At 40.9% G+C, this 18,376-nt stretch overlaps 1 protein-coding gene across 1 annotated transcript; it reads left to right on the top strand.

Moving 5' to 3' along the window:
• The first annotated feature begins 682 nt into the window (after positions 1-682).
• LOC121871993 (protein ZBED8-like) lies at positions 683-1,132 on the top strand. The gene has a single exon (XM_042374614.1). The coding sequence runs from the start codon at positions 683-685 to the stop codon at positions 1,130-1,132; it is 450 nt and encodes a 149-aa protein (XP_042230548.1).
• Positions 1,133-18,376: the final 17,244 nt, after the last annotated feature.

The raw sequence follows: 18,376 nt of genomic DNA, 5'->3' as shown, positions 1-18,376 counted from the left end.
GAATGAGAAGGTTAGGGAAATCCAAGCTCTGTCTGAAATTGCTAACACAGAGCCACATGCGGCTTTGGCAGCAATCACTCATGGAGTCAAGCATTGCTGGAACTACCTGATGCGCACTATTCCTCCACCCTCTGGAAGAAGCTATCAGCATCAATTTCATTCCCAAATTAGTGAAACACCCTCACTTAGCCCCAGCAGAAAGATCACTCCTTGCACTACCACCGAGACTGCAAGGTAAGGGATTGACCAATCCAGAGGAGATTGCTGCCACCGAGCATCAAAACTCAGTTAAGCTCACGGCAGCCCTCACGGACCATATAATAGCTCAGAACGCAACAGGGGAGGTGAATACCAGTGAAGTAAACAAGACGCGAAGGTCCATTACGACAGAACGACAGCACAGCCAGAGTGGTAAGTTGCAGCAACTGTAGGTGCAAGTACTAGAGAATTTGTAAAAAAAAGTAGCTATTGGACAGGAGGTGGTCGCCTCGAACTGGTTAACTACGTTACCGATAAGGGCAAATGGTTTCAGTCTCAATAAACAAGAATTTACAGATGCCAATGCTCTAAGGCAGGGGTTCTTAACCTGGGGTCCATGGGGGTCCATGGGTGGGCTTCAGGGGATCCGTGAAGGTCAGATAAAATTTTAACATTTATATTCACTATATTTTTTCCGTTCAGCATGCAACTGGATGAAACTACTGACGTCTCTCAGTGCAGCCAGCTCCTGGTTTTCGTCCGTCATATGCATGCTGATGCCATCAAAGAAGAATTCCTATTTTGTGAGCCCCTTTTGGAAACTACAAAGGCCATCGACATCTCAGAAATGGTGAATAGTTTCTTTGCTAAGCAAAACTTCGACTGGAAGAAAAATCTTGGTACTCTGTGCACAGACGGAGCACCTGCGATGCTTGACAACACATCTGGTTTTGCTGCTTTGGTGAGGAAAGAAGCTCCTCAGGTCATCGTGACCCATTGTTTTCTACATCGGCATGCATTGGCGTCAAAGACTCTGCCAGCAATTCTGAAAGAAGTCTTTTCTACTCGTGAAAGTCGTCAACTTCATCAGACCCAGGGCTGTGAACTATCGCGTTTTCAAGAGGTTTTGTCAAGAAATGGGAGCAGAATATGAAATTCTTCCCTACCACACAGAAGTTCGCTGGCTTTCCAGAGGACAAATCTTGAAGCGCTTGATTGAACTTCGAGCAGAAGTTTCACTTTTTTTGAGATCAAAAAAGAAAGCCCACTTTCAGAACAGTTTGAGAGTGAGGCGTTCATTCAGGGCTTGGCCTACTTGGAGGATATTTTTGGCCATATGAATGAGGTGAATCTTGCGATTCAAGGCCCTGGAGTCACCATTATGGATGCTGCTGAAAGACTTCAAGCTTTTCTGGCCAAGCTGCCACTGTGCAAGAGGAGGTTGGAGGCAGACAACTATGCAAACTTATCAATGTCAGAGGAAGTGCTTCTGCAGGATGGAATCGAGTGTTTATGTGCTTATGTGCATTTTTCTACGGAGGAGGTCCATAGCTTTCACCAGATACTCAAAGGGGTCCGTGACTCAAAAAAGGTTAAGAACAACTGCTCTAAGGTACGGTAGGCCAGTAGAAGGTTTGCCCTCCCAATGCGTGTGTGGCTCTTCCTATGACGTCGATCACGCCATGGTGTGCAAATAAGGGGGCTTCATATGCATGAGGCATGACGAAGTAAGGGATCTCACAGCAAATATGTTGAAGGAAATCTGCCGTGATGTCAGGGTAGAACCGACCCTCCTTCCATTGGCCGGTGAGATTTGCCAACATAGGACTTCAAACACATCCAACGAAGTCCGTGTTGACGTCAGTGCTCGAGGATTCTGGACGCGGGGACAGGGAGAACGTTGATCAAGGCAGCTTCACTCCTCTAGTGTTCACAGCCTCTGGTGGGATGGGACCAAGTGCAAGATGCTTCTACTCCAGACTCGCGGAGGTGATATCCGAACAGAAGCAACAGCCCAGAAGTTATGTTACAGCCTGGATGAGATGTCGACTGTCCTTCTCTCTCCTTCGGTCGGCTTTGCTCTGCCTCAGGGGAACGAGAGCATCGGCCCCAAAGCCGACATCAGTTGCAGATATTGACTATGAGGCTACATTCACTTAATGCCGCGTAGATCTGCGGCTCAACTAACTCAACACAGCTAGGATAGCTGCTTATGTATTAGGATATTTAATATTAAGTAGTAGTGTGTGTGTGTGTGTGTGTGTGCGTGTGTGTGTGTGTGTGTGCGTTTTCCTCAGAAACAATGTCACGAAATTTTTTGAACTCTGTGTAAAAACACACATCTTAGAAACTGGCTTCCTTGTATTTATCACCTAAAGATTACACAACCCAGTTTATTTCGCCTGAAAATTAATTACCCTGTGCCTACCAGAGGGATTAGGCTAGTATTCGGTTAAGTTAGGGTAGGTTAGGTTAAGTTAAATCAGGATAGATTAAGTTAGGGTAGGTTAGGTTAAGTTAAATCAGGATAGATTAAGGTAGGTCATGTTAGGTTAGGGTAGGTTAGGTTAGTTAAGGCAGGTTAGGGTAGCGTTAGGCTGGGTAGGTTAGCTTTAGGATGGTTAATATTCCTGTGAAATCAGCGCAGGTGTGTAATCTTTTGGTGCTTCCAAATTTCTTAACACAGACAGTCTGTGAAGTCACAAGGAGGCTGGGTTGATGGCGTGTGCCTGATGAACACTTGCAGAGACGTTGTGAAGAAAATTTGTGAAGGAGGTGAATGTTTCCTGGACAGTGTTTGTGGTGAGCTTTTGTTGCCTAGAGGATTTTTTTTTCTTTTTTTAATATCCTCGTTGATGTTATAATGTTTTACTGAAGTTGAACAACTATAAAGTGTTTCAGCTGATATTCGAAGATCATAAACCAGGCGTTAACAATTAAAACTCAAGGGAGATACATATCTGGTCATTTTATATTTTTCCAAAAGACTCGGCAACAAAACACACTCAGGCATTCTAAAACACAGGAAACACAATAGCAGCTACAGTGCCCACCCACCCCCACCCCCCTCACACACACACACACACACTCGTTACACAGGTAATACTGATTGATTATTACTAGTTTAAATATATTCAGCGTCTTTATAAACCATGGATATACAAAAAGTTTAATAAAGTAAGAATTTGGTACATTAATACTCAGTGACTAGCAGGTTAAAGTTCTTTAATTTCCAGCATTGATGCTCCATGTTTTGGGGATTACTGGCCACTTCGCCGTTAGGCTATTTCGGCCGAAGCTGCTTTTTTCCAGAGTCGTTTTCTTTGGACTTCTTCCTTTTGTTCTTTTTGCTTTTCAATTTCCATTCTTCTTCTTGGTCTTGTTCTGGTATATTCTCGCAAAAGTCTAAAAACGCTGATGTTCTTAATGTTACGGTCTTGTTTAATTCTGGCTTCTTTTCTGTGGTCTTCTTGGGGGTCTTGATTTGTCTTTTCTATGGTCTTGTTGGGGTCTTGATTCTTCTTTTCTTCGGTCTTCACTACAAGGAGAGTCTCCTTGTAGCTAAGTTTTTTCTTGCTTCGCAGTTTAGCCACCCTACACTCCTCCCTCCACTTGGAGGAGGAATGAGAGCCACCACAAGCTGCGCATTTCTTGGCGGCCGCCGAGCAGTTGGTATGCTGGTGCCCGGGTGTCCCGCAAATGCAACAGACCTCCCGAGCTCGACACTTCCTTGCCAGATGGCCATACCTCTGGCATTTGTAACACCTTGTTGGTCTTCTTTCATACGGTCTTACTGGGATGTTCTCCCATCCCAGTAATACAGTGCTTGGTAGATCCTTTGGGTAACCAACCAGTGCAGTTACGCTGGTCAGCTTCCGTACTATTGAGAGCTGGTCTCCTATCAGCTCGGCTGGTTCATCTTTTTCAAGGTGTTCTATCTCGGTGTGGGAGATGACTCCAAACACCAAGTTGTCCTCTGTGTGAGCTTCCACTAGTATCTTGATCTCGCTAATTTCTACTATGTTGGCTATTTGCTGGGCCTGTCCCCATTCCATGGAGGTGACAATAAGGCCACCACTCACTGTTCTGCGGACGATCCTTGTCACCCCCCTGATTCCTAAGGAGTCAAAACACTTCCTTAGTACAAGGAGGTTTAGTTGCTTGCGCGAAGAGCATGTAACTGGATACAGTCGTACGACCTTCGCCTGGTCACAGGTCAGCCTCATCGTCAGGTTCACGTAGTACCTCGGGAGCAGAGAAGATATTGCCTCGCCGAGGTGCAGTTCTCAGTCGGAGCATTGATAAACACGCAAAAGAAAATGCATTGAAAACAGAGAAGTCAACACAAAGCGATATTCTCTGAGCTAAATAAGATAGAAGTGACGTCATTTTCCCGTTATTGTGGTACAAGATTCTAACACGCACAAATTCCCAAACATTCTCACTTCCCAAAAACCCGGTAGGAGGTTTACAGAACGTCGACAATAGTTTCTCATTCACCATCGATTAAAGGTGGTGAGAGCTGTGTTGACCATCCTCATTACAATAAAAGTTAAAGGTCAAAGAGTCTGTCGAGGAACTTTTGGTCGACCATGAAAGAACTTGAACCTAGGTCTTAAAGGCTGTAACTGATCGTTCCGGATATAACGTCACTAAAACTTGGACAGAGATTATTAAGGTTGACTTAAACTCACAACATACTGACACTGTTGTTGAAATAATGATTTCTCTATTTTTATGACACCTGAAGTACACTGGGTTAATCTATGCTCAATTCCAATATGTTATTTTAGTTAATTAACTATGAAGATGATGTACTTTTGGATAATGTATTATTATATTTAATTTTTGACACATTAATATTGACAAACTGTATCACATAATCATAAATTCTTCTACAACAAAATAAAGCTACATTATTAATTTGTTTGGTTAATCCGCTATCGATAATTAGATATGCAGCGCCCAAGTGGATAGAACACTCGCCATTTGTTCACATATATATATATATATATATATATATATATATATATATATATATATATATATATATATATATATATATATATATATATATATATATATATATATCTCATGTAAATCCACAATGAAAACGTGGATAAGATAAATCTTGATAAAATCACACGGGAAAATGGAAACAACGGAGTACCTTAGCTTTCGTCTTTATTCAAGACATCTTCAGAGGCAACTAGATTACATGGACAGAGAGAGGCTTAAATATACAGGGTGACCTAAAAACATGAGGTCAGGTCATAATGATGACATCCACTAATCCCCACACCAACACAACCGTAGAGGAGCTTAAGAGAAGGGTGGTGACGTGACTAGACAGGTCAGGTCAGAAAAAAGGGACCCACAAAATAACTGTCATACATCAAGATCAAAGGTTTTCAAAGCAGTTTTAACCTTGGGCCACTGACAAATAAATTTATGTAACATATTATCAGTTTTGAACTGACCATCACTAAGGTTTATTGATTTTAATTCCTTAATCAAACTAGCTTCAACCAGAAGTCTTTCTGTGACACAAGATGATTTGAATACTTCTAAGCTTTTTTCCCAAGCAATGGGGTGATTATTATTCCTAACATGAACGAACAAGGCACTGCTTTCAGATGCAGTTCTGATATTATACTTATGTTGTTTGATTCTGAGCTGCAGTGTTTTTCCTGTCTGACCTACATAATTACAATGTAGTGGACTGTATTCCTCCTTGGTATAGATATGTAGATGATGTTCTTTGTCTTTGGCCTAAAAACAGTGACCCTTTGGAATTTTTAGACAAGCTTAATAATATTGTCCCTAGTATCACATTCAAAATTGAAAGAGAAATAAGTGAATCCCTTCCATTTCTTGATATGCTTATCATGAGAAATGGCCAAAACTATAAATTTAAGGTATATAGAAAGCCCACACAGGTAGACAGTTTCATTCACTTTTTATCCAATCACCTTGAGTCTACCAAAATGTCAGTTTTTTCTGCTATGTTCCTACGATGTCTGCGTATTTGTGACTCTGAATTTATTGACGACGAATTTAAACACATTCGTTCTATTGCACAGAAACTTGGGTACCCTTCTGTGTTTGTTGATCGTTGCTTTAAAAGGGCTAAAAAATCCTTTCATTCCTCTGTAACCAGACAAGTTCCTACACTTAAGAATATTTTGACTCTGCCCTATCGTGATGAATTTGTCCCTTTAGTTCGGTCCCTCAAGCTTCTAAATATTAATGTTGTTTTCAAGTATGACTCAACCATTACCAATATGTTAATAAGGAATAGCCCAAGTTTGAATGTAAATGGAAGTGTTTATTGTATTCCATGTAGCCAATGTAATTGTAATTATGTAGGTCAGACAGGAAAAACACTGCAGCTCAGAATCAAACAACATAAGTATAATATCAGAACTGCATCTGAAAGCAGTGCCTTGTTCGTTCATGTTAGGAATAATAATCACCCCATTGCTTGGGAAAAAAGCTTAGAAGTATTCAAATCATCTTGTGTCACAGAAAGACTTCTGGTTGAAGCTAGTTTGATTAAGGAATTAAAATCAATAAACCTTAGTGATGGTCAGTTCAAAACTGATAATATGTTACATAAATTTATTTGTCAGTGGCCCAAGGTTAAAACTGCTTTGAAAACCTTTGATCTTGATGTATGACAGTTATTTTGTGGGTCCCTTTTTTCTGACCTGACCTGTCTAGTCACGTCACCACCCTTCTCTTAAGCTCCTCTACGGTTGTGTTGGTGTGGGGATTAGTGGATGTCATCATTATGACCTGACCTCATGTTTTTAGGTCACCCTGTATATTTAAGCCTCTCTCTGTCCATGTAATCTAGTTGCCTCTGAAGATGTCTTGAATAAAGACGAAAGCTAAGGTACTCCGTTGTTTCCATTTTCCCGTGTGATTTTATCAAGATATATATATATATATATATATATATATATATATACATACTAGCGGAATCGCCGCCGCTCTTTCGCTAGGCCACGATAGGACGCCACCCTCCGGGAGGCTCCACATTGTCTCACTGCAGTGCATTAAGGTAGACAACATTTTTCGTTTTGCCATTAGCAGCAAGTATGTACAGATTTTTGCCAGTTCCCACTCTGGAGCATCCAACATAGAACTGTCCATGAGAGAAGCAAGGAAACACCAGGTTTAGGCCAACCATCTTTAGGGACTTTTGTAGATGGTCATGGCAAAGCTCACTTTAACCGGGAACTGAAGTCGCTTGAACTCAAATGGCAGGTCAGTGGTGATGAGAGGTGTCCTTGGTATAAAAACGTCCTCTCCATTAGGTTTTCCTGTCAGTATTGCAGCTTCCAGTACATGTGGCATCATGTTCTTCACCACCAGTCTTGTGCCATTGCAGAAGATTGGTGGTTCAAGATTTCTTAAGAGCATTATAGGAGTTCCAATCTTGAGAGTGAGGTGGTGAGGAGGCATTCCAGCGGGCTCCAAAGAATTAAGGAATTCGCCAGGGTACTGGACTGCTTGGTCCTGGTCGATTACTGTATCAACAGATTTGAATGAGGTCTCACTGCCTGGAAGCTGTCTGAGTAGAATCATGTTGATTTCAGCCACTGTTTCATTCTTTGGTGCCAGAATTGCGCGTTCACGCAGCCACTTGTGATCCTTGTAGTGGTGGATAATGTTTGGGTAGACCATGTTAGTGAGCTCAGTTGAGGACTTTACAACATTTCCAGCATCCTAATCTCCTTGAAGATGTACTCTCATGTTTGTGGATAGGGTGAGTGTCTGAACACTTCTCCAAAGGTATGATGCCTTGAGGCACGCATTCAGTTCATCAGCTGGAGTGCTTCGAGGAATGACAGGTAGGATCTGGCGAAAGTCTCCAGCAATGACCATTGTAATGCCACCCATGAGCTGGTCATTTTCTCGTCTGTCTTGCAAGGTCCTGTCCAATGCTTCAAACGCTAACTTGTGAGACATAGTGCATTCATCCCAGACTATGCGGATGCATTTGCCGATCCTTTTTTGATGTTGCACACTGGATTCTCATTATGAGCGAGGTTGAGAGGCAGTTTAAAAGTTGAGTGTGCAGTACGTCCTCCTTCTAGTAGTGTTGCAGCAATGCCTGAGGATGCCACAGCAAGAGCAATTTTCCCCTGATGACGTACTTTGGCCAACAGAAGGTTGATGAGGAATGTTTTTCCTATCCCGCCAGGTGCATCGAGAAAGATCATACCTCCCTGCTCCGCTTGTATCGCTTGCAAGATCTGTTCATGTAGCATTTGCTTGATGAGGCACCAGGTGAGGCTCATTTTCTTCAAGAAAATTCACCAGAACTTCAACTGAGTAGTCTGTCTCTCTCATCAACTCCCTGTTTGCAACTATTGTTCAGTCCCTAAAACTTCTTCTTCCATCAATAGTTCATTAACGGCGTATGTAAGTTCCACTACAACGGTACAGCAAAGAATATTTTTTTGCATTAAACTGTTATTATTTTATTGTCTAATCATCACTACATATAACACCACCCATCATCCATCACTACATATAACACCACCCATCATCACTACATATAACACCATCCATCATCATTGCATAAATCACTATCCATCATCACTACAGATCGGTAAAGTAGTTTCCGAGATTCTCGTACGGAAACACAAACAAACAAACACACAGACGTACTTCTTTGTTATATATATATATATATATATATATATATATATATATATATATATATATATATATATATATATATATATATATATATATATATATATATATATATATATATATATATATATATATATATATACATTTATATATATATATATATATATATATATATATATGTGATATCCAGAAATTTCAGAGTAATTTCAAATGCCCCGCCATGAGTGATACTGAGCGTTCAAGGTCATCTGAGGGGAGGGAGCGCTGCCTGCTCGTAGCGAGAGACTGCGGAACTAGGCCTATATGATATTAAATGTAATTTACCGAATTAATAATGATGCGATTCATGAAGTTAAGGGACTATTATTGAATTTGAAATTATTATAGATCGTTTAGCAGTCTGAATAATGTTACGGGTGTCCCAAGGAGTTATTAGTTAGGCGGAAAATATATCACGTAGGCCCAAGCTAGCGCCTTGGGGAGACACGACGCTGGCTAGGCCAGTCCCGGAGAGCATTCACACAGACAAGACGTTCCGCGCGTCCATCAGAAATAGTCACGTGGCCTAGTCACCTGTGCTGCGCTATTGCAGTATAACAAGTAAGTCTCATTCGATCTCAGACAGGGTTAGATAGGGCAGTGATAAAGTAAACTAGAGCTAACAGTGAGTTCATTTCAGGGTTTCCGTCAGAACCCACTTGATTGGAGTTGACCGGAGTTGACTGCGAGAGATTGACTGCCGTTTGAGACTGCCGTTGATGATTGAGGGTGGCGATTGTCGCCATTGGACCGATCAGTGTAGGCCTGTCACTGTTTAGCGGGGTAGCAAAGGATCTCTTGAGTGAACGAGTGCTCCCGACAACTAACACGACACGGGACCAGCATCAGCAGTGGGTGATCAGTTCTTACCACTCCGGTGCACAACCCCACATGTCCCGAGCAGCTAGTGAAACCCTCTTGCTAACGGGAAGCTAAAGTTTCTCTCAACTGCACAAGGTCTGATTGGCTCACTCTCTTCCTGCCCATGGACGCACTGGGAGTACACTGAGGCTATCTGAGTATATTAATGGTCACACACTGAGACCGTGAGTCTAGGACTCTAGGAGATACCTAGAGGAACATTTTATCTTCCTTATCACGGGTGTAGTTAACACCATTCCTCAGACTGATATTATCTTGACGTGTGTAGTTTAATATTTCTTAAATAATTTTGATAGTAGTGTTTTTTTGAATGTTTGTGCCATTAAGTGGAACCAGAGTGATACTGTGATTTGATTCTTTTAATGCCTCTAATTCTTCATAATTCTGATCTCAGGTATAACCTTGTTCCCCAGAGCAGTGGTTAGGTTAGGTTAGGAAGTGTACACCTGTTGGGGTGCTATAATTTTGTTGAGTGATATTATTTTGCTGAAAGCCCTTAAGGCCTATTCATTGTAGAGTATTTAATTTCTTATCTTTTATTACCATTCCTCAGTGACTGATATTATTTTGTTGAAGACCCTTAAGGCCTATTCATTGTGGAGTATTTAATTTCTTATTTTTTAGTACCATTTCCTAAGTGACTGATATTATTTTGTGAAAGCCCTTAAGGCCTGTTCATGTGTGCAAACAACATTTCTTAATACTTCAAATTTATTGTTGCCTGTGTTTCTAATAATTTCTATGTCATGTATAACTTTTATTCCCCAGAGTAGTGTTTAAGTTTAAGTTAAGAGGTGCGCATATTGGTGTACCATTATTTGATTGTGTTTGTAGTGTTGGAGGGAATATAAGTGTCTAAATTTTACAGTGTGTCTCATTCATCCCAGTCACAGACGCTATCCTTCCACGGGTCACGGACAGTTCATTTTGTGTAGTAGATTTAAGTGTTCTTGTGCTGGTTCGGGATTTTTCTCAAAGGGGCGCTTCCACTGCCTTTACCATCTATTAAATTTTAATAAACCCCAAGTCAAGTGAGAAATTAAAGTCCAGCAAATTCTGACCGGTTACATATATATATATATATATATATATATATATATATATATATATATATATATATATATATATATATATATATATATATATATATATATATATATATATATATGCTGATAACCACAAGGAAAGAAGAAAACACGAAGTTCCCAAGCGCTTTCGTGTAATTCACATTTTCAGGGGTGAGTACAGACTAGCTTGGGAACTTCGTGTTTTCTTTCCTAGTGGTTATCAGCATATACCTAGATCACGCGCACCTACAGTGATTTACTTGCATATATATATATATATATATATATATATATATATATATATATATATATATATATATATATATATATATATATATATATATATATATATAGAGAGAGAGAGAGAGAGAGAGTTGGTAAAGTGAAGATGATCGAGTTCAGTGTCAACCATATTGTAAATATTCAGTGTACTGTATCTCCTCTGCCCCTAAATGGTTGCCGTCATTATATGTTACAGGATACCGTTAGTTTATATTCAGAGCTAATTTGTTGAAAATTATTTTTGGGGATTTGAATATTTTAAGCACATCATTGCCGAGAAAAAAAATTAAACGAAATTTGTGTAAAAAACTGAAACAATGTAATGACCAACACACTCAGAGCAACAGTCACTACACCTCAGTATTTAAATGCAGTTCTATAAAACATATGACAATCATTTCTCTCACACACTTAATACACATGCCAAATAAATTTATCTAAAATTCACGCACATATTTTAAATGGGCTGTATATCACCGCCTGGCGCTACGCCCTGTTTGGGGGTCGGATATCCTGCTGCATATATCTGGATAAAGATCTTGATATTCGGTCATGCACACCAGGGCATCAATTTCGGGTTCGAAGGTTCAATCGCAGTATTTCAAAGGGTCTGATAAACCTCTCCACGGTCTGGTGAACTTCTCCATGGTCAGGTGAACTTCTCAATTGTGTGATGAAACTCTCCACTGTTTGGTGAACCTCACCATGGTCTGATGATAATCTTCACTGTCTGGTGATATTTTCCATGGTGTTGCGAACCTACCCATGGTCTAGTAAACTTTTATGAGCTGGTGAACCTCTCTACTATCTAGTGAACTTCTCCAGGATTTGGTGAACCACTCCGTGGTCTGGTGATCCTTTCCACTGTTTTTTAACTTCTCCACTGTTGAACCGACCCACTGTTTGTTGATCCTTTCCAGTGTTTGCTGAGCATCTCTACTGTTTGCTGAACCTCTCCGCTATTTACTAACTTCTGCACTGTTTTCTGAACCTCTAATGTTTGCTAAACCTCTACACTGCTTGCTGAACCTCTCTACTGTTTGCTGAACTTCTCCACTGATTGCTAAATTTTTTTACTGTTTGTTGAGCTTCTGCACTGTTTGCTGAACCTCTCCGTTGTTTGCTGAACCTATCCACTATTTGCTGAACTTCTCCACTGTTTGCTGAACTTCTCCACTGTTTGCTGAACTTCTCCACTTTTTGCTGAACTTCTCCACTGTTTGCTGAACCTTTCCACTGTTTGCTGAACCTCTCTACTGTTTGCTGAACCTCTCCACTGATTGCTAAATTTATTTACTGTTTGCTGAACCTCTACACTGCTTGCTGAACCTCTCTACTGTTTGCTGAACTTCTCCACTGATTGCTGAATTTATTTACTGTTTGCTGAACTTCTGCACTGTTTGCTGAACCTCTCCACTGTTTGCTGAACCTTTCTATTGTTTGCTGAACATCTCTACTGTTTTCTAAACCTCTCTATTGTTTTCTGAACCTCTCTACTGTTTGCTGAACCTCTCTACTATTTGCTGAACCTCTCTACTGTTTTCTGAACCCTTCTATTGTTTGCTGAACCTCTATACTGTTTTCTGAACCTCTCTACTGTTTGCTGAACCTCAATACTGTTTTCTTAACCTCTCCACTGTTCTTGAGCCTCTCTACTGTTTGCTGAACCTCTCTACTGTTTTTTAACCTCCCTACTGTTTGCTGAACTTCTCTACTGTTTGCTGAACCTCTCCACTGTTCTTGAACCTCTCCGTTGTTTGCTAAACCTCTAACGTTTGCTAAACCTCTCCACTGTTCACTCACCTTCTGCACTGTTTGCTGAACCTCTCTACTGATTGCTGAACTTCTCCACTGATTGCTGAACTTCTTCACTGTTTGCTGAACCTGACCAGTGTTTATTGAATTTCTCCACTGTTTGCTGAGCCTCTCTACCGTTTGCTGAACCTCTCCACTGTTTATTGAACCTCTCCACTGTTTGCTGAACTTCTCTACTGTTCTTGAACTTCTCCGTTGTTTGCTAAACCTCTAACGTTTGCTGAACTTCTCCACTGTTTATTGAACCTCTCCACTGTTTGCTGAACTTCTCTACTGTTCTTGAACTTCTCCGTTGTTTGCTAAACCTCTCCACTGTTTACTCACCTTCTGCACTGTTTGCTGAACCTCTCTACTGATTGCTGAACTTCTCCACTGATTGCTGAACTTCTTCACTATTTGCTGAACCTGACCAGTGTTTATTGAATTTCTCCACTGTTTGCTGAGCCTCTCTACCGTTTGCTGAACCTCTCCACTGTTTATTGAACCTCTCCACTGTTTGCTGAACCACTTTACTGTTTGTTGAACTTCTCCACTGTTTACTCACCTTCTGCACTGTTTGCTGAACCTCTAATGTTTTCTGAATTCTCCACTGTTTGCTGAACTTCTCCACTGTTTGCTAAACCTCTCTGCTGTTTTCTGAACTTCTTTACAGTTTTCTGAACTCTCCACTGTTTGGTGAACTTCTCTGCTGTTTGCAAAACCTCTCTGATGCTTTCTGAACTTCTTCACTGTTTGCTGAACTTCTCCACTGTTTGACGAACCTCTCCACTGTTTGCTAAACTTCTCCATTGTTTGCTAAGCTTCTCCACTGTTTGCTAAATCTCTCCACTATTTGCTGAACCTCTCCGCTGTTTGCTGAACCTCTCCGCTGTTTGCTGAACCTCTCCGCTGTTTGCTGAACTTCTCCACTGTTTGATGAACCTCTCCACTGTTTACTGAAATTCCCCATTGTTTGCTAAACTCTCCAAGGTTTTCTGAACCTCTCCACTGTTTTCTGCATTCTCCACTGTTTGTTGAACCTCTCTAATGCTTGCTGAACCTCTCCACTCTCTGTATAACCAAAAACTTATTTCAGCTTCGCCATTGATCCCGATGAGTTCGTCCTTCATGGGTCGGTGTTAGTAGAAGAGACAGACGAGTACGAGGAGAAAACTTACCATGTTAAAAATATTTCTGTCTACTGTGGCCCTTCCTAACATGACAGGCCTTCTCTGGGTACCCCTGTTTCCTCCTGTACTAACGCTTCACCCATGCAATGATATTTTCCTCTTTTACTAACACTTGACTCATGACCCATGAAGTTACAATTTCCTCTTGCACTCACACTTGACCTATGAAGTGACAGTTTCTTCCTATACTAACACTTGACCCATGAAGTGACAGTTTCCTCCTGTACTGACACTTGACCCATGAAGTGACAGTTTCCTCCTGTACTGACACTTGACCCATGAAGTGACAGTTTCCTCCTATACTAACACTTTATCCATGAAGTGACAGTTTCCTCCTGTACTGACACTTGACCCATGAAGTGACAGTTTCCTCCAATACTAACACTTGACCCATGAAGTGACAGTTTCCTCCTATACTAACACTTGACTCATGAAGTGACAGTTTCCTCCTATACTAAAACTTGACTCATGAAGTGACAGTTACCTTCTGTACGAACATTTGACGTTAGCTAAAAAAGCCAGAGCCTACCATGTCACCATGTCCTCATACAAATCATATTAAGGGCATCACCACTGGATGTAACATGTACTTTCACAAGTACCTGGCAGAGTGCGACACTTAATTTCTCAGACAGGATGTGTAATGGTGTAAGCTGTGCTTTTCACCCACTCCTTGTTCATAAGACAGTGAGCGTAGCGCTGCAGCAAAACGACACTATTAGGGTCGATTGACACCACTAAGACACGATGGCACCGCCTCTCAATTACCCTCTTGGCGTGTGGAATAACGTGAACATCTGCCTCCTTTAACCAGTCGCTTAGTTCTGCCAAGTCGGCAGTATGCACTCCAGGCTGCCCTTTGAGGTGTATTGGATGGAAGGGCTCCATCGTTTATGAGTATACCACTCAGTAATAATACTGTGTCCTTGACATCATGCATGACAATATCACGTGCAAGCAGCTTCAAGTTCAATTTGTTGTAAGACGAGGTCCATAATTTCTCAATGTATTGAGGTAATGGGATAGTTTCGTCCATCACGGACACAATTTGTGTCAGCTCGACCACTACGCTCACACTTTTTTTTATCAAAAGCTCATTGTAGCTGTCAAAGATGATGTTATGATTTTCTTCTAATGGATACTCACCACGTACGGCTGATGGCACAGATTTTATGGCCTTGCCATAATTTCCTAAAGAATAAATCTGGGATTTTGAGGCATTTTCGACATAAAATCAAGGATGGTGGCCGTTTTCAGCAGTGAATTCTTCTGGAATGCTTAGTCTCCTTCGTGGAGACAAGTCTCCAACTCTGAAAATCAGGATTATTTTTGTTGGGGGGGAGGGTAAATTGCCATCAAACAAGGGGCTGTTGGGGAGATGACCATGGGTGAAATGTCAATTTGTAACATTCCAAGCTTTTTTCGCTATTACAATGTCACGCTGAGTAGAAGCTGCAGCATCTTTGGTAGAGATGGCCAGTCTCGATGCGCCAGAGGCTGGGGATTCTTCTCTAGGACACTGATGGCATAGAATTTGAGAAGGTTATGCTTAGAGATGGCAACGGTAAGCTCTTGGTCCTTACAACATAACGCTGGAGTAGGAAGTTTCAGTACGCCTTCTCACCATTTTCCCTGACTCTACGTAGCAGCTTCATTGATGGTATGATTAGTGACACCGCGATAGGAATGAGGAACAGATTATCGCGATCAAACAGCTCTATTTTTCTTCTGCTCAGTTTCTGGTAAATCGCTGTCTCCATATGTTCCACGAGCTGCTTATTTGTGAAGGCACGAAAATAATTGGAGATGTTAAGAACATCATGCAAGAATAACTGCCAGTCAACAACTATCTTTGAGTTGCGCGTCTGTCCAGCGATTCCACCCTGAATTATAGAGATACGCTGGATTGATTGCTCCAGCTTCATATCTGGAGCCACGGTACTGAAGCTGCACATCTGTCCTTCACCGCAAGCGGATCATTCAAAACAGTTTTGTACATTTCAGGTTTGTGCGCCTCAAGCACTGTGATTATCTTGAAATACTATGACCCATACCGGAGGTAGTTGATGGCATCAAATTCTCGGAATATACACTTGGCAGTCGACTGCAGATAATTTACGTGCAGTAGTACCCTGTTGCTCTCACGATCTGCCGCAGTAATATTTTTATATGTGACCCATGATGATCTGAAACACTCCCCAGGAACGGCACAACTCTTATAAGGCGCTGAAACATCTCTCTTATGTCATCAGATTCTTTGAGAACCCCAGAGAACTTATGATCACGCAAGTCACTGTGCTGCTTTCCCACCAGAATACCCGTTGATTCTACTAAAGATGAACAAAGGGATGTACCGTGTCATTTGATTACCAGAACGGACTCCAGGCCAGTGTATCCAGTACCTCAGACATAATCCCTCGTAATGCTCAAACATCGTGACCACCAGACGAGACACAAAAAAGAATGCGCTTCTCATAAACCTCAGACTAGACGAGGGAGTCTTCCATGCTACTCGCTCTGATGTACAGTGTGAAAATGAACGGTTGAGACATTCGACCCACACACACACACACATATGTGGAGCCCATAAACAGTTGGCAGACCTGTGGAACCTTGGAAATGTGTCGCCAGTGACACCATTCACCGTGTTAGATAGTCAGGTTTCATTATACTTCAACTAAAGCTGGGAAGATACTTCATTCTCTCACTGAACCTCCCAGCACAACGGAGCAGTACTTTCATCATGTGGAACATCCCCAACATGGGGAAAACATCATGGGAAATGGTTAGATCGGACATGACATGTCAGCCATCGTGTGAAACAAAAGAAAAAAACATCATCACAGATAACAAGAATCGTTGCCTGATCCAAATGATTTCGCACACTGAAAATTTGGGAGAGGTTTGTGCACCATGACATAGTCTGTGACTAGTGAAGACATGACAGGAAGAAACCCTGTTCGCATTAGAGGCGTTTCTGCAAAGGAGATGAGCGCATGTATGCCCCTCCAAGGAAGTAATTCACCTGGATCAGTGTGCAGAAGACCACAGCGCACTAACAGGACCAAGAAAACTGTTTTGTTAGCTTTTTGGACCCTCGAATCAGAGAGGGTCACGTTTGTGTCCTCTACTAACCTGAAGTCTGGGGATAAACTTTTTCACACGATAGACTTACGATGTGCAGGGACTTTTTGATATGGAAGCATTTCCCTGCGAACAGGTGTAGATTTATTTAGGGGTTTACCCTGATATGTATTTTTTTTATTATATAAGGTAGTTTAACCAGATCAATGAATATAAAGAAGACTCTCAGTCTGAATTGGCACCAAGTCTGCCACTGTACCCATTTTTGTTTCCAAGTTTTGATCATTTCATTATTTTGAGTAGTGTTGGTGTTCAGCGAAAACAGCCAAATCGGATTGTTGGGTGCAGATGACCTTAAGTCTCTAAATTAGTCGAAATTGATACCAAGATTGTCATTCTACTCATTCTAGGTCTAAAGTTATGACTGGCTAAATGTTTTCCTTTGCTTACTGGTGGCCATCTTGGATTTAGCCCCTAGCGGCCGAATGTGATGTACAAAGAATACTGTCATCCTGCTTCGGAAATCATTAGTCAGTTTTGTGCATTCACTGAGAGATAAATTTGTTGAATTTGAGAAAAGTGTTACTGAGATTTCTGGCAATAAAGAATGTTGAAGTGAGAAACAAAGAATATGACAAAGAAACACAAAGTATAAGTTTTCAAAGAGCAAAGAAGAGAAACTGTCTCCAAGAGACAGTTTCAGAACAAAAAACTTTGTTCCAGTGATTGAGTGCCTTCTGGAGCAGCTAGAGAAACGAATTAATGCATACTCCGAGTTGAAAAATAGATATGGCTTTCTACAGGACTTAATTGGAATCAGTGAATATGATCTTAATGTTAAATGTGAATATCTTGTAGAAGTGTGTTCATCAGATCTGGAGGGAAATATTGGTAGAGAATTGCTTAAATTTCGCTCTATTGTAAGATAACTTTTGCCTGCCAAGAAAAAAGAGATGAGCCTTGAACACTTTATGTTCAAAATGATTCGTGATAAGAGACTACTGTAGAATCAACATTACCAAACATAGAAATACTTCTACGGATCTTTCTGAGTCTTATGGCAACAAGTTGCTCTGGAGAGAGATAATTTTCCAAACTGAAATAATTGTATTAATTTTTTTTTGCGATCAACTATGACTCAAAAAAGATTAGTTAATCTGGCACTTATCATTATGGAACATAATGTACTCGAGAAAATTTATTTCAACAAACTGATCAAAACATTTTCTGTTAAAAAGGCACGTGAAGTTTCAATCCACCTATGTTTAAATATACTGTTATGTGATATCAAAGAAAAATAAATTTAATCTATGTTCATTTTGTTCGTCTGTTCTTTATGGCTTAATACACATTAATAAAGTGTACAATTTGTTATGATATCTTTCAATT

The sequence above is a fragment of the Homarus americanus genome, unplaced genomic scaffold (assembly GCF_018991925.1).
Source record: "Homarus americanus isolate GMGI-L3 unplaced genomic scaffold, GMGI_Hamer_2.0 scaffold51476, whole genome shotgun sequence".
Lineage (NCBI taxonomy): Eukaryota > Metazoa > Arthropoda > Malacostraca > Decapoda > Nephropidae > Homarus > Homarus americanus.
Note: the sequence above shows the minus strand (reverse complement) of the source record. Positions and strands in the feature narration are given on the sequence as shown.